General features: G+C 41.9%; 1 protein-coding gene across 6 annotated transcripts in view; it reads right to left on the bottom strand.

Annotated features, from left to right (window-relative positions):
* Positions 1–10689: 10689 nt before the first annotated feature.
* ELAVL4 (ELAV like RNA binding protein 4) overlaps positions 10690–22435 on the bottom strand; it is a 79365-nt gene continuing 67619 nt past the window's right edge. For 4 of the 6 annotated variants that reach the window (XM_056497984.1, XM_056497980.1, XM_056497985.1 and 1 more), the window contains exons 4-7: positions 18972–19125; positions 18363–18588; positions 16931–16969; positions 10690–12940 (exon numbers count right to left, since the gene is read on the bottom strand). In XM_056497984.1, the coding sequence (XP_056353959.1) occupies positions 12613–12940; positions 16931–16969; positions 18363–18588; positions 18972–19125 (747 nt within the window). In that variant the 3' untranslated portion in view covers positions 10690–12612. The remainder of the gene's footprint in view (positions 12941–16930; positions 16970–18362; positions 18589–18971; positions 19126–22435) is intronic. The other 2 variants (XM_056497986.1, XM_056497983.1) reach the window with 1 other exon arrangement.

Genomic DNA, 22435 nt, shown 5'->3' with positions numbered 1-22435 from the left:
GAGGGAATGAGCCCACTTGCCAAGACCTCAGAGCCAGAGCTGTCTCTAACCTCTGCACTCAGCTTGCTGCCACTGGTCACAGCACAAGCAGCAGAGACCTTGGCAGCCACTTTCTGCCCATCCTGCAGTGTGAGGGTGTCCCCCAGAAATCTGCTCTTGCCAGGCACCCAGGACACGGCACCAAATCCATGGGAACCAGGATTTGCAAAGCTGAAGCAGAGGAGCAGGGGCCCCCCTCTTTCCCAGGGTGTTTGCTGTGCTGGTTGGTGCGGGGAGCAGGGAAGCACTGAGCCAAATGTCCTGCAGAAAGCCACAAATGCCAGAGGAAGATGATGAAGCATGAATTCAAAGGTTAGGCTAAGCTCTAAAGGAGGGAGTCACTATCTTCTGAGATGGAGAGTATCATTAATCAGGCACTGAGAGTTCAGTCCCTTGTAGGATGCCAAATCATCTGGACTTTTACCTTCCCAGTCCTGCACAGAAGACAAATCCAGGCTTGCTGGTGCTTGGGAAGGGGGGTGGGGAAGAAATTATTAGAAGAAAATTTTTGAAGCATAAACAAAATTTCAAGGAAAGGTTGTTCCTACCATGACACGATTATAAATGAGATGATCAGCCACAGAGAACACTTTTTTGTAGCTTTAGCAAAATTCTGTTTCTGTTCTAATGGTAGAAGTAAAATATTTAAAGGGAAAAGGAGAGGGCTCCTTTAAAAATTCCAGATATTTTAATTAATGCCAATAGCATTAAAATATTATGGCTTGAGATGCTTATGAAAAGTCTCTTTTATTCATTAAATTTTCCAGACCCAACATAATTAGAATTCTTAACATTCGTGATCTCTCAGCATTGGCTTCCAAAATTAATGGTCTGAGTAATTTCTTACAGCAGATGAACTGAGTTTCAAAATAAATGTATTGCAGTAGTAAACATCAGCTTTCTGTAAAGGAAGGATGTGCCAGTCAAAGACAACTCTCAAGAAAGAAAGCACCCTCCATTTTCTCTCTCTTCCTCCATATTCAGAGGGCATAATGAAGGATTGTATTCCTGTAATCAAAATTTAGGGACTCCACAAACAGAAGGTTCCTGCACCACCTGTGTGTGCAAACCACGCTGTGGTTTTGGTGTCACAGGCTCCCTCTGCCACCCTGGCTGCAGGAGGGGCTGCTGCTCAGGGTGGGTTTGGAGTACAGGTGATGCTTTCCCCAAGGTCCCTGCTTTGTTTGCTGTGCAGGTTGAGAGGGCTGTGGGAATGCAGCTGGGCACGGGAGGCTGTCCCAGTTCAGTGGATGGTCCTGCCAAAAGCTCTGTGGGCCTGGGAAGGGCTTTTAACCCAGCGTTTTGCATGGGGTTGCTAAATGTCTGCTGCTCATTTTGGCACCTGATTTCCAGAGTGTGGAGCACTTCCAGCTGCAATTCCTGCTGGTGGGCTGTGAACCCAGGAAAAGCCACGCCGAGCCCGGAGCTGTAAAACCTGCTGCTTCTAACCAGGCACAGTGGGGTCTCACAGCACTTCCTGGCAGCCTCCTGATGGTAACACTCAGGATCCTGGATCCCATTCCCAGCCCTGGAAAGCCAGCAGCTCTGGTGGGTGCAAATCACTCTGCCTTTTCCCCTCCATCTCCTGCTTTTTCCAGTTCTGCCTTTTCTCTCCCCATCTCTTTGCCTTTGGGATGGGGGCTGCTCCCTTCTGCACAAGCTGGAGAGCAAGATGAGTCCAGCAGAACAGGATCCTCAGAGCTTTTAGGATTCTCAATGAAAGAAAAGTGTTTGCTGAAGAAGTCAGGTTGGAATTTTTCCAAATGCTTGGCTACACTTGCATAGATTTTTATGGCAGTAACAAAAAGGCAGATCCTTAATCCAAAGGTCACAGATCAACTAAATTTCTACTCTCCTATCCAAACTGTGAGGAGTCGTGGTGCATCTTAAAGAAGAGGATGTCAGTTCTTTTTCTCTTTTACCATTACAAAACAGTGCATTGTTCCCTGGCCTTGCCCTTGGGAATAGCTATATTGTTTTTGGCTGAAGCTTTCCAAAAAAATTCAGCCTGCGGCAGATGCCCAGGATGGAAAAATGACAAGTTACTGGTCAAAATATGACAGTTATAAGCAGCTGAAAATAGAGTATTGTAATTGGAAATGTCAGACGGTCCTGACAGTAGGCAGTGCTACCAGCCCTCCAACCTCAGGACATTTGCTCAGGATTTCATGTGTAGGTAGAGGCAGCACCTTCTAGTAGTCTTGGTAATATTGTAAGTGGCACAAAAAGGAGTAGCAAAGTTTTCTGGGTGTCAGAGCATGGCATGAATGGCATTCCTGATGCTGGCAGCTTTGCAGTCTGTTTGGACAGAAGCTGGAGATCTGCTGTGCCAGCTTAGCACAACTCCACAGCTATCTCCTGCCTCTGGGAAAAGTGCTGGAAACAGAGCAGGGACTGAGCACCCATCCAGCCTCAGCTTCCCTGCAGCTCTTGCTTTGAGAGCAGAGCTGGATTCCCTGGCATTTGAGTTGCTAAACTGAAGGCTTGTGGGGCAATTTTGAAGAGAAGGAGGGCAGGTGTGTGTCTCCCAGCCCGTGAGCAGAGATCCTGTCCCCAGCATCATTGTGTGGTGTGTGGTGGGAATGTTGGACCTGCTCTGCTTTTCTAATCAATTCTTGGTCTGGTGTGTGTGCAGAGACTGGGTTTGATTCTCACAGCTTTCCAACTTTAGCCACCCATTAGACTTTAGAAAGCTATTTGACTTCTGTGAAGCTAAGAAAGCTCCAGCCAGAGCTTGCACTTGAACCAGCTGGTCACTGCCTGCCTTTCAGACACTTTCCCAGGAGGGAAATTCACCTTTCCCTGGTGCAGGGCCAACCAGCCAGCCCTGTAGTCAGTCACAGCAGTTTCATTAAGTTTTATATTTAACTTCCCCTCAGCACCTGGGACCAGAAGGAGTGTGTTAGTGTCTTGGAGCTGGAACACTACATTGAATTACCTTGTTGGTTTATCTGGTCATAATAGCAAGAGAGATCCCAGTGCTCCAGTTAAGAGTCTGTCAGCATTTCCATTATAAACCCCTTGGTCTCAAGAGGTTTTAACTTTGCTTTAAAAATCTGTTCCATTGCACAAACTTAGTTTATAACATGGCAAAGAGCAGTATTTTATCTCTTAATATTGAAAATACACACAGTGAGTTCATATTGAAATATATATGTGTGTAGCCAAAGATACACTGGGTTTAGGCAGTGATCAACCTGATTGGTGTCTTGTCTGCTTTTTAATTTAGCTGACATGATATTATTGCTCTGGCTACTTTAAAAGATAAGCTACTGTTGTTTCACAATCTCTTCCATTACTGGCACACAACGCCTCTAATATATGTTAATATGATTATTCACAAGTGCAGCAGAGTCACACTGGGAGGAAGCATAAGAGGTTTGGCACAAAGGGTGCTTGCCCTCCTTTTCCTTTTATTCCAGACACTCATTCAAGGACACTTAACTTACCCTGTGAAAAAGCAAAGCAAAAGCCTCGACCAGCTGCCTGGCAGTAAAGATTTGGCAAATGTGTTTCTTTAAACAAAAAGTTTCTTGATTTCCTAGCAGAAAGCAGCTGGGGCAGGGTCCTTCAGAGGAGCAGTGGTTGTTTGTCTCACCTGAAGATCCAACCAAAGGATAATGTCTTTGGATGGAAGGGTTTGAATCCCACAAAAAAAAAGCACCATTCCCATCTGGGGCACATGGCCAGACAGCAGGGCTGCTGCACATGGTCCCTGTAGGGTTCAGTGAATTGTTTCCAACGTTTTTTGGATTTTTTTTTCCCAGACACAGGCTGGCACAGAAAGGAAGCTCCTTCTCCCAAAGCCTCCAGCCATCCTGAGAGCAGGTGAAGCTTGCCAGACACTGGGCAGGGTAAGCCTTGCAAGGAGCCTCCACAAGGAGTGTCAAATAAAACATATCCCCTAGACATTTATCTTTTTTAGTTCTGGACAAATTGCTCTTTATGTGTTAAGGAAAAATACTTTTTGTCCCAGCCTCTTTGACTTCTGAAAGCCCAAGGCAATGTAGCTCATGCCCAGGAGACCCAGAAATGTTCCCATTTTCCTGGTATGGTTGCATTGGTGCTACAGCTTGGCTACTTCTGCTTTCCACCCCCACCCATATCACACGTCCCTCATTTCTTCCTGCTCTTGCCTTGGTGGGGCTGCTGAATTTCAGACAGGGCTTGCTCAAGCTGGGATACACCTGCAGCTGCTGCCTCAGGCTGTGCTTGCTGGAGGCAGCTTCCAGGGGGAGTCAGGATTTTCTTGCTCACAGCTTTCCTCTCTCTTCCCCTGAGCTCCACTTCCCTTTTGACACTTGTGGTTGGAGTCTCTTCTCACACACATACACTCTCACCCCTTTGACACGGCTATTTTTCAGGTCTGAAACGTTTAAGATTCTATTTCTCATAAAAATGCTGGCAAAGGCCCACGCAGGTCTGTGGACCAGCTGATAGGGATTAATCTCAATGCCAGGCTGCTGGTTTCCCATCGATAGCCAGGGCTACACAGGCACAGCTACAAGCCCATGATTCAGCAACTTCCACTGATTAATCAAGTCACTCCATTTCTTATGCATGCGAGCGTGCCCAAGGCAGCTGCGATAAGTCGGCTTCAGGCAGAGTGTTAGCAGTGCTGGGGTGTCAAAGGGCTGCTGATATTGATATAAATATACAGAGAGGCTTGGTATTCTGATTAGGCTGTGCTTTTAAATAGTCCTCAGCAGCATTCGTTCCGCTGGTAGAATCCTTCCCGCAAATTTCCATGCGCGTTGTACCTCTGATGCTGCATTTCTTAATTACGGATACACTTTATCTGAGTTAAACATGTAGCAGCCCCCTCAGCATAAATTGTACTCGGGGTGTGTGTACTGAGAGCACTTCCCAGGTGTGTGAGAGGATAAGTGCGTGTCAAAGCAGCACATGCATCTCAGAAGAGGTTCAGGAAATCTTTTCATTTTCAAAAAACCCCACCCTGCTAAAATCCCTGAGAGCAATTTTTGTCTGTGGCAGGGGAATGCTGTATCTTGTATTTCCTACCCCATGGTTTGGGGATGTGCAGGTAGAACTCCAGATGCTGATGGGCTTGGTGGCATAAGTGTGTGCTTTGAGACAGCGTGTTTATAGCTCTTTTATTGATTCAATCAAGTAGGAACCAGGGAAAATGCCAGTGTGTTTTCCCAGCATCCTATTAAAAAAGAGAAGGGCACCTGCATTTCAGAGATCACTGGCACAGCTTTGGCCATCCTAATGCTGCACAAAATAACTTTTTTGAGGTGCACAGTGGGTGAGAGTGTGAGGAGCAGGTCCCAGGCTCATTTACAGCCCGTGGCTGCCAGCGAGTGCCCAGCAGACCTGCAGGTCAAAGCCAAACATGGAAAAGGCAGAGGTGCAGAGTTTGGCTTCCAGGCTGCTCCAGCCTCCTCCCCACACCCAACCCTGTTTTACTGGTGTGTCCAGGCCCAGAGGCTTCACTGCCTTTCTTGGCTATCAAGGTTTCATAGACACTTCCTCAGTGCAGATCAGGAAATAAAAAAAAGTAAGAGCAGCGTATTGGAAGAACATGGGAGGCAAAATCAGAGAACAAAGGCTTGGCTCCAGGGGAGTCAAAGAGATGCAGATATTTGTGCTTGTCAGAGTTTTTTCATGGCAGCAGCATTGTTGATATTTATTTTTCCTCTCTTCAGTGGAACAGTGTTTGTTAATAAATCTAATAATAAAACATCCACAACAATTGCCAGATTTGCCAATTTTTTTCTTCAATAAACTGAGTATGGAAAAAAAAGAATTTTGTTTTCTGTTTTGTTTTGGTTTTGTTTTTCCTCCCTGTAAGAATAGAAGACCTGGGGTAAAGTTATGGAACCTGTAAGGAGCACCTCCAAGAGTGACTTCTCCTGGCCAGGAGAGCTCAAATATAGTTTATACAACTTGCATTTTGAGCTGCAACATTTATTGCAAATGCACCAATATAAAAAAAAATGAAACAAAACCCCAACCCTGCTAGAACTGACTCGCAGATGGACAAATTTGTTATTGTTTTCATGATCTTTTGCAATGTGTTTGCAGGTTTCCACAGCCTTGTTTAAATTCAAGCAAGGACCTTTTTGCACCAACTTTGCAGGATTTAATTTGTGAGTTGTACATTTAATTCTCCACAGCAGATGGTGATGTGTGGGTGTACTGCTGTATATTTGCAACAGATTCCTTATCTTACAAAATTAATTGTCTCATGTGCTGATTTAAAATCAGAATTGTATTGTTCATAAAAAGCTAATTCTTGCATATAATTTTGTTGGGACCTGTGCAATTCCAACAAAATGCAAGGGAAGAAAAGGCTAAGTGCTGCTTTAAAACAAATGGATTGTGGCAAGTCTAGTCAGTCCTGATGTTCAGACTGAGGAGGTAATGACTGTGTGTGTTTAAAAGTCACAAAATGAAATTTAGTATTTTGGGATGGCCAGGTTGCCTCGATGTAGCTTCAGAAGGTTTCTGGGTCAGTTCAGTCCTGCTCAGTGACACACACAGTGATACCCAGCACAGCCACGGCCTCCACACTGAACCCCTTTTTCTTTGGCAGCTTTTTATCCTTAGCAGGGATTTATTTGTAAATGATGGTTCTTTCAATGGCATTGCGTATGTTGATTTTAAGAGTTTAGGGAACTTTTGTTTTTTGATAGACTCTTGTGTCATTATGAAATGCCCATGCTCTGGCCATGCAGCATCTCGGGCTCCTGCCTGGGTCTTGGAGGAGAAAGAGAACGTGGGAGCAGCTCAGTGAGGTCAGGCACTGCCAGACTCACCAGCCCCATGGCATTGCCTGCTCCAGCAACCTTGGGTGGCATGGAAAATATGGCTTTGTCTAGGACAGGGTCACACTGTGGCCTTGGAAAGGGGGGAACCCAGGGCCTGAATGGTTGTGGTGTTAAGCAGGTGGTCACGATGGATAAAGTAAGGCCAGAGGTGGTCATTAACCTGCTCCTCTCCCTCCTCTGGGCCACTGTGGCTGGCTAACCAGGAACAGAATTTAGGGAATTTGGTTATTTTAAGAGAGGGCTGATGCAGTGGGTGCTGTGGGCCAGGCAGGAGAACAGCCTGCAGGGAGAGTCCCCGCTGTGAGGGACCTTGTGCCTTGGGGTGACAGAGAAGTAAATGCTGTCCCATTTGTCCTTCAGACACCAGAGCAAGGCTCACCCCAAGGATCACCCAGTGGCAGGATGAGGATGTCACACCTGACAAGGGCCCAGGGCTCTCAGCAGCATGAGGCTTGGCTGGAGGGCATGGGGACAAGACACGTGTTTTTGGTGACAAAAAGCAGTGCTCCAATTAGCACAGTTATTTCCACTGTGAGTAGAAAAAGTATTTCAGAAAATTGCTAATCTGAAAGAACCAGTCTGATTTCTTGTCTTTAACTGTGGGTGAGTTAAACCAGGGCACTTTTGTATGACCCCTTCTTTTGGGTACTTTTCTTCCTGCAGCCCTTTCTAATGCTCAGCTCTGGAAGGTTTACAGGAACAGGCTTTTTAAACACACAGGTTTTGTGTTTATGGGAGGTAGAAACAGTTCAAGCTTGGTGACTCTTCAGAGTTTGTGATCTCCTGATCACCCTGGTGCCATAGTGCACACGATCCCACTGGAATTTCTCCAGCACACCAGTGGCACAGTGTTTCTTGGAGAGGCCTCAGAAGTGCCTCTTGCACTCCCCTGGGTGTTGAAGGCACCCCCAAAGTGCCTGGGATGAAAGCACTGTCCTGAGCATGGGCACAGGTGCTGCACTGCAGCAATGCCCAGTGCAGCATGCCACAGGATTTCTGCATTTGTGTCTGTGTGTGGTTGGTGCCTTGTGCCCCCTCCTGCAGCAGTCCATCTTTGTGCCCAGCTGATGTGTTCCCTTGTGAGCTACTGAAGCTCAGCTGGATTGGCTCCATCCCATCTCCTGGGTTTAGGAAGTCAGGTATTTTTAGAAGAGAGAGGTTGTATTAGTCTGAGATGTCAGAGCTTTCGTGAAGTTATGCTGGATTTGATCTCCTTTCATTTTGCTCTGTATGCACAATGAATTACTTCTGTGCAGGGAGCTCAGTCTGTGAGATCTCCAGGGCAGGGAGCAAATCTTTGCTGTCACCACACTCTGACCTGGCTTTACCTCATCTCTCTGCAGCCATGTAAGATGTGCAAGCCTTGCCTGGCTTCTGGTGATGGAGAAAGGCTTCCCTGGCACAGCTCTGGGTGTGCCTGTGCCCTCAGCTATCCTGAGGCTGATGCAAGGACCCAGGCAGCCACTCCTGCCTGCTGCAGTGTACCCAGACCCCGCTACCCACCCTTCCCCCTGGAAAGGAGCAGCACCAGAGTACCTGAGTGCTTGGCTGCTCCAGGCTCTGGGCAGCAGGAAAGCTGAGTGGCCCCAGTATGAATTCAAGGGCAGCCCACTGCTCCCTTGGATCTGTCAGCCATTATTTCCAGCACATGCTCCCCTCTCAGAGCATTCCAAGCCCAGGTCCGTGTCTAAGGTAAACTGAAGTGGAACACAAAGTGAATGCACTTCAAGCACCCTCCCCCAGGTGATTTTCCATTTATGCAGCAGGCTCACTAATTGCAGAAAGAGTGATTACCCTTTCAAGAAGAAAATATAAACCTTGATTACTCTGAATGTGTGTTAGTGAAATGTGGTTCTGATCCCAGCTGGGCAGAAATTGTGTTTCAGTAAAAATTACTGAAAATGCTCCTAATAGGATCAGCATGGGAAACCTGTCTGTGACTGTTTTGATCCTCTTCCCCTTTGTGACAGTCTCAAAAGGGGGACTGAACTTTGCATCCCAGACCCCTAAAGCTGGCAGAGTCCTTTCTCTCACGTTACTGTGTGCTTCAGCTCACAGCAGCTCACCAAGCTGCTGAATGAAGAAACAGGTACCTTATGAGATGTAAAGATAAGGAGCCAACCCTTAAGTGGAAGTGGGGAGATAATCTGCATCAAAACTGGCCTTAATGCCAGTTGTGTTCTGTCTTAAGAGCATCCAGACCACACAGTGATTGATTTTGGTCTCACTACTTTCTGAAGAAAGGACTGCAGAAAAATTAGGTGACAACCCTAACAAATGCTATAAAGCAGAGAGAACCATATTAAATAGTGCTGGTGATAAAATATCACTTTCTTAAACAGAAAGTGCAGGTTGTTTTTTTTTTAAATGGGCTGGTGCATGTTGTCAAGTGTATATATATGCATATAATCAAAATATGTGTATATACATATATAGGTAGATGGAAGGATGATGTTTTTCAGAGCCAAGTCTTTAAACAGACCAAATAAACCACTTGGGCTTTTTACTATGGCACGGTGAGGTGGACTTAAGGATGAATTAAGCAAGCTGTAAATTTAAGAACAAACTCATTCTGTGGCTTGAAATTAATTATTATAACCAACATGGTAACTTAATCTCACAAAAACACGAGTTTATTAATAGGTGAAGGAGCTGAAGAACCACACAGTCCATCCAGCCCTCTGATAGAGTTTCCTAATCTCAGTTACGAAATTCAATGCTGCAGTTTTACAAGGTACATATTCTCAATCAGTGAATGTTACAGAACATAAACATGAAGTGAATATTTGTATTAATGAGATTCAAACAAGTCAACTGAAAGAAGTATCAACTCTAGTTATAACACATGGTGAAAAGAATCAAATTTGGAATGTGATCATATATACTGTTGTACATCAGACAATATGTACACTGTTTCATATTGCATGACATTCATAGCATATTCATAGAAAAGTCAAACTAAATGATGACTTAAAAACTGTTATTATCACTGAAATTTGCTCACTATGTTTTAAAGTGTTGATATTGACTGAGTTAATATTTTCATTGTGTAAAAATATTGTATATAGTAGAAACCCTTCAGCATCTTCCACATTCAAATAAATGAAAGTTACAGTTTGGTATTTGGTGTTCAACATCTTAAATTAAAGGGCCGATTCTTTCTGGCCTTTGGAAGGAAAAACAAATCATGAATATGCTCAATCTGGTTCGACTAGAACGTTTCTCTCTTGAAGACCTTGCTTCTGAAATCAGAGACTAAACCTCGACCTCGGCTGAGGTGCGGCTGGGAATACTAAAACATCTGAACACACTTAAAAAGGTGGAAAGTCCATAGCCATTCTACACACTTTCATTTATTGTCTGGACAATTAAAGTACAAATAATTCAAACACAACAAGGTTATGAAAAAAACATTTACAATACTTTCCCTCAGAAATGATCTAAACTAGCAAGGTTAACATGAAGTCATTCATTATAACTAAAGTATACAACTGCCTGGTCCTAAGAAAGATTTTTTAAATTATTATTATTATTCAGATAGTAAAACACATCGTAGAGAAAAGATTCTGACATGCCTTCCCCACTAATGCTTAGCAAATGCATCAAAACTTTCCCAGCAAACTGCGCTCATTCATAGCAGATGATGTATAAAGGTTTCCCTGAACATTGAATGAGTGTTCCTTTAAACTAAAATCTAACATTGTTAAAGTAAAAAACTGATAAAATTATGATGCAGCCTTTGCTTTTAGTTATTTGTCTACTACAAAAGTTTGCCTCTTCAGTGTGAAAAAACAATACTTAGTCTACATGCAGTTAGTGGGTATAGCATGGAAAAAATGCACAAAATAAGCACAAGTTATAAATAACCATAACGTTTTATTACCATTAAGACTAAACTTGTATTGAAAAGATTTTATATAACAAGACAAGAAAAGCAATAGCAAATTTAACTATCAACTAGATTATGCATAGCGAGTAACTGTTTCTAGTACTCAGGGAAGAGCATGACCCTTTTTTGTTTTAAATATATAACCGTACAAAGCACAAACATACTAAAATGATCAGTGCACTGGACATGGGAGAGCACCCCCTCAGTCATTTTGTTCCCTTAGCTCTGTTTTCCCCAATCTGAATTACATTAAAATAAAGACCCAGTTGTTTTCTTTTCTACTGTGCAGTAAGAAAAAATATTCACAACAAACATGACAATATATCAAACAATATTTCTACACAAGTTACCTTGATACCTCTGTCACTTAAGTATCATAAGAAAACATTTTAAGACATATACAAACAAAACTAGCAAAGTGTTACAACTTATAATAAATTAAACAAAAGAAAAAATAACTTTATATATATATATATTTATATTATATATACACATACACACACAACAAAATGACACAATAATATGCTTCTTCCCATAGTTTAAGTAAACAAATAAGTAGACTAGCCAAACTAGCTATATTTGATTTTGGCCATATGCATCACATCGGCAATTAAATAAATAAGTGTTTCAAGCAACATAAACAGTGTTCCAAATGTGCCAACACAGCCCAATTATATTAGCTTGGGCTATAAAGTGAATTTGAAAATTCTTAACAAATTTAAAGCAAATGTATTTTTTTCTAAACACATTACATTTAACTATGATACTAAGATATGTAAATAATTTTGTAGCACCTACTGCTCAAACCAAGGAAGTTTTTGATCAAAAAATTAATTTTTTTAACTTTTGTTCTGCTGATATCCCATACTGATGACTTAAAGAAAAACCGTCTTGCAACTCATCTCCTTGCTTTTGGGTTTTGACTGTGGGTAACTGCGTGCCTGGGAAGAACACTCTCCCGTACTGTATTTAATATTTTTATTACATGCTATGAAAAGATACGAAGATCATCTGTTTGTAGCCCATCCTTCAAAAAACAATCTACTAATCCAGTTTAAAACACACATCTTGATCTCTAAAAAGTTACCAGTGCAGTATGAACATGACAAAGTTGTCAATTTCCCCTAAATTAGCCAGTCAAAATATTTTTTCTCAAATCCAGATTCTCTTGTAAAAATTCTTTATATTTTATAAAAATAGATTTTTCTTGAAACCCATTTTCAGCAAAGAGACCACCTCTTTGGCAACATTGTTAATGTTATTTAAATTGTTATGTCATCAGGTATCCCCCGTTACCCCATTCCCTAACAGAAGACTGTTTAGTTCACATGATACAAAAGAAAAAAGGAAAAATAAAAAAAGTTGCAAAATTATGTTCTTCTTTTTGCAATTTTTATTGTTCCTCTTTAATTTGTGTGGGGGGTTTACCAATCTGATTCAATCAATGTTTTGAAAAAACAGAAAAGAAAACAAAAATCTTTTTTTTTTTTTTCTCGCTTTTAATCCCATTAGTTCGTAAAAATTGTTTTTTGTTTTATTATTTTTTCAAATGAGTGAATGGTCATCTTAAAAAGACCCACCTTCAAGGAAGGTAGTAAAACTAGCTGGCCGGGTAAAAATCCCTGCACATTGTTATCTATGTATATTATATTCAACAACGACAGCTATGAAAGAACATTCAATGCATCAAAGGTTTTTTTTTTTTTTTCTAAGCATTATAAAATCCTTTCCTGTTCCTCACAGGATATCCAATGTTTTAATACTTAGGCAACACTGGCTTATAAAGTCCATGGTTGAATATAAGCCTTGAAGAGTTTTTTTTTTTTTTTGTTTTGTTTTGTTCGTATATATATTTATATATATATATTTTAGTAAGTAAGGATATGAAATTCAGGATTTGTGGGTTTTATTGGTTTTAAAGGAAACTTGCAATACTCTGTCTCCTAAACGGTATCCATTAAGGCTGGCAATCGCCATGGCAGCTTCGTCGTAGTTGGTCATGGTGACAAAGCCAAATCCCTTGCACTTGTTGGTGTTGAAATCACGGATCACCTTGACATTATTGACCGCTCCAAAGGGACCAAACAACTGCCACAGCACGCTCTCATCCGAGTCGGGAGACAAGTTGTAGACGAAGATGCACCATCCAGTCCCGGTGTGACCAGGGATATTCATTCCCACAAGGCTCGTCATGCCATCAATTGTGATCGGAGAAAACCTACCGAGCAAAAAGAGGGGTCTATTCTAAATATATCTCTTGGCATGAGCTGTAGGGCTCCGAGGCTTTAAAACAAGGCAATGGTACAGGTCTGGATCCTGTCCCTGGAAGATGACCACAGAGCCACCCTTGCTCTCTAACTCCTGCTGATGCGGAGGGGAGCTGCACTAAATAAAATCGCCAAATCTGGCATAAATGCATCTCCCTCCGAGGATAAGCCCTGCTTAGATGTGTACAAAGACCTCAGAAAAGAAATGCTTGAGGACAATCTGAGTCAGAGAGGGCCTGCACACGCTGTGATAAACAACAGATCGTGTAAAAAGGGCCTGTAGAAATTTGCCACTTATTCCCAGCACTGATATAAGTTTCAGGACAACAGAGATCTAATGCTTTATCTCCTACTAGTCTGCAGTGAAAAAACCCAAGCAAACTTCAAGACCTATTTTAAAGATTCATAAGAAATGCCTTTGTCAGGATTCAGCTGTAACAGTAGATTCTTCAGCTAAAAATACTATTAGAGAGATGTCTCTGAGTGGTAGATTTTACTTCTCCTCCTAACATGGCCCTTAATTGACATACACTAGGGAAAAAAAAATCCAGGTAATAAAAAGTCCTAAAGCCAGCTACATATCAAAGAAGGTTTATGCAGCAATTGTAGAATAAGTAGAAAATAAATACAATTAATGAGGACATCAGCTGATACCTTCATACTGTGAGGCTTCATTTCCATGACAGGCTTTAGCTTCTTCAAAAAGTCAATGCAGGGACTAACTCCCAGAATTCAATAGAGCACCCTACTACTGTTTCTCCCTCGTTGTCCTTTGGGGCTTTACCTCGAATATCCGAAGAGAGCAGATAAAGCCAGGTGTTTATGAACACAGATCCATCACGGGATAACAAAGCCTGGGCAGGATCTATGGGGATATCTGATCAGCCTCCTGCTCCAAGCAAGGCAAACTTCTCAAACAAGATCTGCTGCTCAAGGCCCTGCAGAGGAAAGCCTAGGAAATCTCCAAGGACAGGAACTTGGCTCCTGCAGCCCCTGCTGCAGGGCTCCATCTTCACTGTGAGTTTCCCTTCTCCTCAAGTGGGACTTCCCCTGCTGCAGCCTGTGGCTGCTGGCTCTTGCCCTCCTGCGTTTGACCTCTGCGAAAAGCTCGGCTTCACCTTCTTCTAAAGTCCCTTGTAGGCAGCTGAAGGCAGCAGTCAGCAGCAAAAATCTGCATTTGCCTTCCCCGAATTTCAGCATGTTCCTGCAGCTTTCCAAGGTCTCCCCAGTGGCAGCCATGGCCAGCAGCAGTGACAGCCCCTGCTCCTCACCACCTCAGTGTCACCCGCTAATGCGAGCAGGGCGCAGCGCAGCCCATGACTCAGGTTATTAATGAAGATGTTAAGCAGTATCAGCCCTCAGGATCAACATAATTTTCCTTTCATCAGTGTGGAAAAAAAATTGACATGCTTTCTGAAGCTACACTTTGGGACATGTTTTAAAATAACAACTGCACAGAGGAAATGTCTTAAAAATCCAGTTTCACGTGTACCTTCAATATGATGAGTTTTAATACCAGAACAGAATAATAATTCCTCAGGATTTTCTGAGCGATGATTGAGGGAGCAGAGGGAGGGACTCCATTGCTGAGCGAGCTCTTGTGCTCTCCAAAACTTTTTACACTTGTAATAATTTCCACACACATTTAGCAATCTGCACAATATTATGCAGTGTATATTAAATAACCATAAAGGAAACTACACACTTGATGGTTGCTCACTGTTCTGCTGATGCCTGACGGCACTTTTTATGTATATTCAGGGAAAAAGACGATACTTGGAATATACATCTTAAGCTGAGGATCATCACTGGGGTGTAGCTATGCTGTAAATGAGCAGTTCACAAATGCTCACAGCATCAGATCCTCAGGAAGGTTTGCAGACAGTTTATTAAAAATACGTGGCAATTTTCCAACTCAACTTCACTTTTGCAAATTTTCCTCTCGACACATTTTAGTTTCTCTCCCGCACAGTGAAACCAGTGACATTATCACAACAGTTCAGCACAGAAAGGCTGGACAAGGCCAATTTCTACTGCTCCTTCCACTGCAGGTGGAAATAAGGATTAGAAATAAGGCACAGCCAGGGCTTGTACAAGCCAACAGCTTCAGCTCATTTCGAAATGGGGAAGATGGGACTTCAAGCTCATCACTGGCCAGTACTGACTGTGCCAGGAACATACATAAGCCAGCACACACTGCTTTTCTGGAATGTTTAAATTTAATGTGAAATACAACACTAAGGGATACATCACGCTCTAAGGAAGGATGATGTAAAACCTGTGCAATGCAAAGCCATGCATGTCACAATGCATTATAAGGCTGTGCATTTTAAAGAAAACTGCACTCTTGTAAGGGTTAAAGCTTCCTACAGTTCGCTGGAGAGTAGCTTCTCCCTGGACACCTTCAGGAGCTATGCAGCTTTCAACTATTTATGTGCCACAACCACAGCAGCTGCTGTAAATCCAACAAAACACGCACAAAACTGGTGCAAGTGCATTGACACAAATACAAGATCACCTATCGCATAAGGAGCTTTGCTACTAGCAAAGTGATCTGAAATTAGCCTCAATAAAACCTTTTTTCCACATCAGCATGTCTCATTTTCCATCAGTACCACAGAGCTAGCACAGGGAGAGCCAATCTCCTGTTTCTGAAGCAGCTTCAGAAATTATTAGTGCGGTATTTTTTGTGACCCCGCACCCATAAATTCAAGTTTTGCTAATGCAGGTACAATTGCCAAGGTTTGCTGAGAGGAGATAAGAACTAATTTAAGATGCCTGCAAATACTGCTGTGTTTTCAGAGTAACACTGCAGACAATGTTAAGAAATCAGATGTATAACCTATAAAGGCAGGTAATTTCTTTTCCTCTGTTCAGACTCAGCCTATCCTGCACCACATGCCAGGCCAATTCCAGGGAAGAAGAGGCAGCAGAAAAAACCCAGGGAAAACCTCCCAGAACAAACCCACCCTTCTGACATAGACTTGCACCAGGACAGACACTCGACTGGGAGTCTCCATGTTTCTGACAAGGTATTGGGATTAAACCCTGCCTTACTGTCTGAAACTGGCTAGTGTAAAGATATACTTACCATGCCTTTTTAGAGGATGAGCTTAAAAAAAAGCTCAAGTAATTTTCAAGTGTGGTGAGTAGACCATTTCAGAAGATTAAGTAGTACTGTCTCATCTTAATTTGGACATCTTAAGGTAACATCAGGAATAAGACTACACCTTTGTTGTGCTGTAAGGGTTGCTTACACTGATGTTGCCATTAAAAGAAACACTAACAACACATCATCTCATTTCAGCTACCAAACACTCATGGAACAGCAGAAATGTTGACAAATCAGCTGAGCTTTCACACATGCGTGCACATACAAACACACAGCTATTTTAAACAAACAAAAAATAAATTTTCAAGGACTGAAAAAAAAAAAATCCAAAGTATTAAACCTGTAACAAAAGAAACTTCGGGCTGATTGAGGTGCACACAGCTGTATTTTCAAGTCAAACTTATGATGCCAGATGTGGGAGAAAGGTGGCCTTAACTGAGAGAGACAACTGCAGCTTAATTCTGATTTTTGACTTAAATTTTCCATTATCAGATCACAGATTTGTTAAAAACTCAAGTTAATAGTTTTGATTCTGGAAAAAGCACCGCATAGCAGAGCAACTGCAATTTCAATGCTTGTAGCTGTGGCACCTAAACCATTTGAGAAGCCCACCTGTAAATAAAAAAAAGGTTGAAAAACCCCACAGAACTTGTGCGTGAGGCCCTTAAAGTAACAAAACCAACTGAAGTCCAAACTTAAAAAGAATTTGACATGCTGGTGGAAGAAAAGAAGGGATAAAAAAAATAAAGTTAGTGAATTAAAAAAAAATAAATTGTAGCACCAATCTGTGCCAACACGGACATCTGGCAATCTGTGGAATTCTAATTACCTCTTTACGCCATAGGCCATATTAAGCAAATTGTCCAGCCTGAAAAGAGAAGGAGGGTCTTTGGGTTAATGTCTCACAGATGGCAAGATCGCTCAATGGAACTATTATTAATAGTGTTCCATTTTCAAAGAAGAAACGTTCAACAAGTTTCCCACACATCTAAGGAGCCTAACAACTCCCCGCCTGCTTTGTTAAGTCTGAGGTTGTGCTTAAATTTTCACCAGAGCATTTAAAAGCCTTTTTATAACTTGTCTACAGTCTTAGAGAAAAGATTAACCTCCAGAGCTTGGTTTTAAAAAAATCCACTTAGGATTTGTCCTTTTTTTTAATAATTCAGCTTTTTTTTGGTAATTCAACTGTCACCTTATATTTACAGTTAACTTGAAAATAAAATATCGAGTCCAAAACTGCTGGAACTGGAAAAATTCTTGATAATTTGCTTTAATGTAATACATTCTCCCCATTTTATTATATATATTTAGTATTAATCCTTCATGACATGTCAATCTAAATTGACCACCAAATTTTGCAGAACATAATCATCTGCTTTCCATGGCAGCACAATAAAGTCCTTCTGTCCATTGAATGATTCAGTGATAACCTCAATGGACACAGCTGCGTGCCAAAGACACAAAAACAAGTATAAATTTAATGTATCCAATGGCTGACTTTTTATCATCTTTAATTCATTAGCAGTTTTCATCACTGACAAACTAAAATTATTTCTGAATAACTCTCTAAAACCAGTGTGCAACTCAGTTATGCAAATATGTCCAAGTTTTCTTTCTGGAAGGCAGACTTTTTTATTTGAAAGCTGGGTTTGCCTGAGAACTATTAAGCATAAAAGTAATAGTACATCACATATTGCTAACTCTGCCTTATGCATCAGATGGAAACAGTATATTCAGAATGCAAGGCATAAAACATCCCCAAAAGCATCTGAAGACTCACACCAAAGACTAATACAAGGGCTCTTTATACTAAGAGCAGATATCTCAGGCTAATAAATTTAATGATACTCCTGCTGACTGGGACAGACTCAGCTTTTTTCCTGCTACCAATCCGCTGTCATTAACATCAAAGTCTAAGCTGCATCAAAACTGTAGTAATATAGCAGAAAATAAAAGCATTACCCAAAAAGAGAGAAAGAACAGGACAGTCACTGCTCATTTGATTACCAGTGTAACTCTATTCTGTCCTCCCTTTTTCTATGAGCCTTCATGAGATCTGATTGTACAGTACTTCAGCTGTTTTAGTAAATACAACATGACTACTGCTGTCAGCAGATTTTCCTCCTCATTCTCCAGGAAAGAATATTTAATTTTACAAAGAAAATCAGGTCAGCCTACGCAACTAAAGCATATTTTCCTGCACAGCACCTGCCCCACACTGTCGTTGCTGGTGGAACTTCAGTTCTTTTCCAGGTAATTACCTGAATCTCTGAGCCTGGTGGTGAAGTGGTCCAGGGTAGCGTCTGTTGGGAGACTGATACAGCTGTGAAAGGAGTGCCTGGCTTGTTTTCTGGCTGGGGTTATTGGCAAACTTCACAGTAATTGGTTCTGTAGCACCGCTAGGCTTCTGGCCATTTAGTCCCTTTATGGCTTCTTCTGCCTCTATTCTCTTATCAAAACGGATAAATCCCACACCTCGAGAAACCCCTGGGAAGCAAAAACATGTGAAGAGATGAATATTCGTAGGAACAGCCTCATCCATGGAATGAACATAAACTGAATGTTGGTTCGACTTTGCACAATAGGTGGTTTGCAAATTAAGAAAATTCCTGTAAAGAAAAATCCTCTTCCCAATCTGTAATCTCCAAAATGAGCCCTGACCGTATTTAACAATGATTTTAAGTAAACAATATTTTGTATTTTGATAGTCCCTCATTAAAGAGGCAGCAGTTATACCTCTGATCACATTTGTAAGAAAACAAGTACTACATTTTACACTGAAAGTAAAAAAACCACAGCTGCAGACATTTGGAATTTTGCCATTTCCAGAAAAAAAACCATGCAGGTATCAAGAAAAGTTTTCTTTTAACCTGTGACTTGATCAACCAGAATCCGTGAGGTGATGATGCGCCCATATTGTGAGAATAACTGCTCTAATTCTTTCTGGGTCATGGTTTTGGGAAGGCCGCTGACATACAAGTTGGCATCCCGGATGGATGCTGAACTTGGACGGGCATATGACACCTGGGGAGAGAAAAGGAGAGGAGTGTTAGTGAGCTCCAGCCACCCTTGGCATTTAGGACAGATAATGTTCTGTTCTTCCACTTGAAATAACCCTACAGTTCAGGCAGGACCTGTTCTGGGAAACCAGCAGAGCCAGGAAAGGCTGGAGGAACAAAGGAAGAGCTACAGAGACCTTAAAACAGACACAAGGGTTCTTGAAGTGCAGTGATAAGATACTGTTCAGAGGTGCATTAATCTGCAACTTCCCATGCATGGCTTTGTAAGCTTGCCCCCATGGGTGGGTGTGGATGATTTGCCATAGCCAGCCTCACATGCTGAAGTTCCTGCATGTTTTTCTTTTTCCCCTCCAAGTGTCTGAAACAGATCAGGTTATTTAGGGAGTGATCTTTTGTGCTCTCTTTGTGTTTGCATCCTGAGCTGGCAAGATCTGTTCTGGATGAACAGTAAAGTACTGGTGAAATTAGACTAAATGAACATCTGCTCAGGGAGCTGTAGACTGACACTCATTGTCAGATCTGCAATTTATCATGAGAAGTTCCCTTGCATTATAAAGCCCAGAACCAGACCATAAAATATTATGACCAAGCAAACAAGAAAATCTAGTTGTGGCACTGCATGTGTGCTGTTGGAAAATTACTGATTCAAGCCTCTTAACTGTTCTTCTACCTATGAATCAGATTTATAATTATAATAGGTGCATAAAAAGCCTTCTGCACTTTTGAAATAATATATACATTTAGAATCAACACATTTAACATCATAAAAACACTTCCAGGATAAAGCCTAATGGCAAATATTCAGCACAGATCATGAATTACTTTGCAGCACATCTGAAAAAGCATTGGAACCCAAGCTGAATATTCTGCACTTCATTTTGATTTATTTCAATATAAACAGATCAGTATTCTCCTGTATTGTGTCTTAAAATGTGTCTAGGAAGGAAGTGGGGGGGGGTTCCCATCATGAATACAATACATTCAGCAATTGTCTTCCCCTCTTCCTGAGCCTCAGCCTGAACACAGATGATGTCAAATGGATGTCTATGTGTTTTATGTGTCAAAGAGTTGTCTTTATGCACTACACACCTAAAAATAGATGTTGACTCAACACAGAAAATTATGTTAATGACTAATATTTGCTTCCACAATCTTCTCTGCATAATAGCAGACAAACTCTAAAGATTCTAGATTTTAAGGTTTTTGGCAATTTCTTTATAACTTACATGTTTGTCCATAACCTTTTAAATCTAACATTTACAGAGAAGGCTGGAGAGAGGAGGTGGAAAATTCAGGGAAAGAAATATGAAATAGATAAAATATTTGCATCAATGGAGGCAAGCTCAGGCACACAGCACAAAGGCTCTAGAAGACATGAGGAGCAGAGAAACCTTCAGCTGCTGAAAGAAAGAAGGATACTGGGGTAGAAATCGTTTTGTGCCACATCCCACGAGCTCCTGATGGAGTGCAGCATTTACATCACTTCTCTGCTGGTCCTGAAGGCCCCTCTGATTGATCCAGGACCAGAACACACATGGATGGCACCACTTGGTTTTTATGCAACAAAGCTCAATCCAGGCTCTAGGGGAACCACGGATAATCACACGGTACTTTCACTTACAGCTTGGTTTGGTGCTGGGGCATTTGGAAAAACAGACTCTCCCTCCCCGCTCTGCAAATGCTTCACCTTGAGAGGGTACTGTAAGAGTTCAGGCATCTACAGTTTAACCTACTTTAGGAATAACAGTTTAAAAAAACATTTAAGAGCCTCTCTGGAGTGAGGGTAGGGATCTTACCTATTCCTCAAAACTGAGAACAGCAAAATGAATAAAGTTCCTGGGCAAACAGCCAGGGGTTTCCTTTGGGTTTCTCACTCTGGCACATTCATTAACCAAATGCCACGTTACAGGGAGGATGAAAAGTGTTGGGATATGCAAAAACCACTACTTCCCAGAGCAATGAGTGCCTGACATTTTGTACATATATACACTTGTACATAGAGAAGGCTCTCTGCTCCCGTGGAGAGGCTGCTCACACCCCCAACCCTCTACTCACAGCACATGTGAACACCTATGGCTGCTCAGGTCGAGTTTTTATTTCCTCCTGCAATCAAACATTCAGGCTGCAGGGGAGCCTGAGCCAAAGAAAGAAGCTGCCAAAAGCAACTCAGCCGTCTTTAATATCAAGGAGAAAAGGTTGCGGAGCTGAATGGACTCAAGGCTAGTAATGTCAATTATTTATCTGCTTTTGAATCTTTTTCATCTTCCCTCTGAGGTCAGCCAATGACAAATCGATCGGTTAGAGTGTGCCATCCTGCTTTCAAGCTATTATTCAGTTAGTGCTGAGGACGGGATGTTTTCCCATGTGTGAGCTATCAAAGGAAGAAATCGCCCACCCTGACCCTCCATCACACCAGAAGCTCCTTATGCTGCGTGAGTTAAAATGGGAGCAAAAACCAGCTCCCATTTTATCACTGCAAACCGCAAAGCGCAGGGTGAGGACGCTGCATTAATTCTTTATATTCACACTTAAAAATGATTTTTTCCCCCCCTTTCTTTGCTCACGGCAGTGTTAGCACCCTGTAATAAAACAGAGCATTGAAAAAGAAAGGAGTATGGAATCCTAGCCACCACAAAGAATTCAAATAATGAGCTGGAAAAGACCACACTGCTGTTTGACCCAGGCATTTCTCAGCGTTAAAATGTTTGTCTGCTCGTACAACGGTTGAAGGTCGAACCATGGTGTTGGATTTCACTGCATAGGATCATTTAGGCACTCTGCGGTCAAATTTGCAGTAAGATAATAAAATATTGTACAATTCATTTCATTGCTTGCTGGCCTCAGATGTTAGTTTCTATAAATACATATATAATAACCATGAAAAACATTTAATAGGACATTTCTCATCTGACATTGAGCATTAGCCTGTGCAAGGGCTTCTCTTCATAATAAACAGCCATCTCCAGAGGCTGCACCACTGTCTCCCAACACCACTGCAGCACCAGAAGGTCTCGCATTTCATATCTTCCATGGCAAAGCACATTTTTGTTCAGTTGCACAGAAAATCTCTAACTTCAAGTAATTATCTTCCGTATTGATTTCCTACCTGTTTTCCCATATAGAAAACTTTTTGAAGAATTACTAACCTCGAGACTCTTCAGAACATAAATTGAAGCGGTCTGGCCTTTCCAAGCCAGAGCCCACAGCAAAGGCACCCAGAGGCATGAACGCATCCCATTTGTCTTATGGAACAAGCAACAGCAGCCATTTGAACACTGACACTTAACCACTTTGCTGCTGCTCCCTGTAAGAGA

This window comes from Oenanthe melanoleuca, chromosome 8 (assembly GCF_029582105.1).
Source record: "Oenanthe melanoleuca isolate GR-GAL-2019-014 chromosome 8, OMel1.0, whole genome shotgun sequence".
Lineage (NCBI taxonomy): Eukaryota > Metazoa > Chordata > Aves > Passeriformes > Muscicapidae > Oenanthe > Oenanthe melanoleuca.
This window is presented reverse-complemented; position numbering and strand designations above follow the sequence as displayed.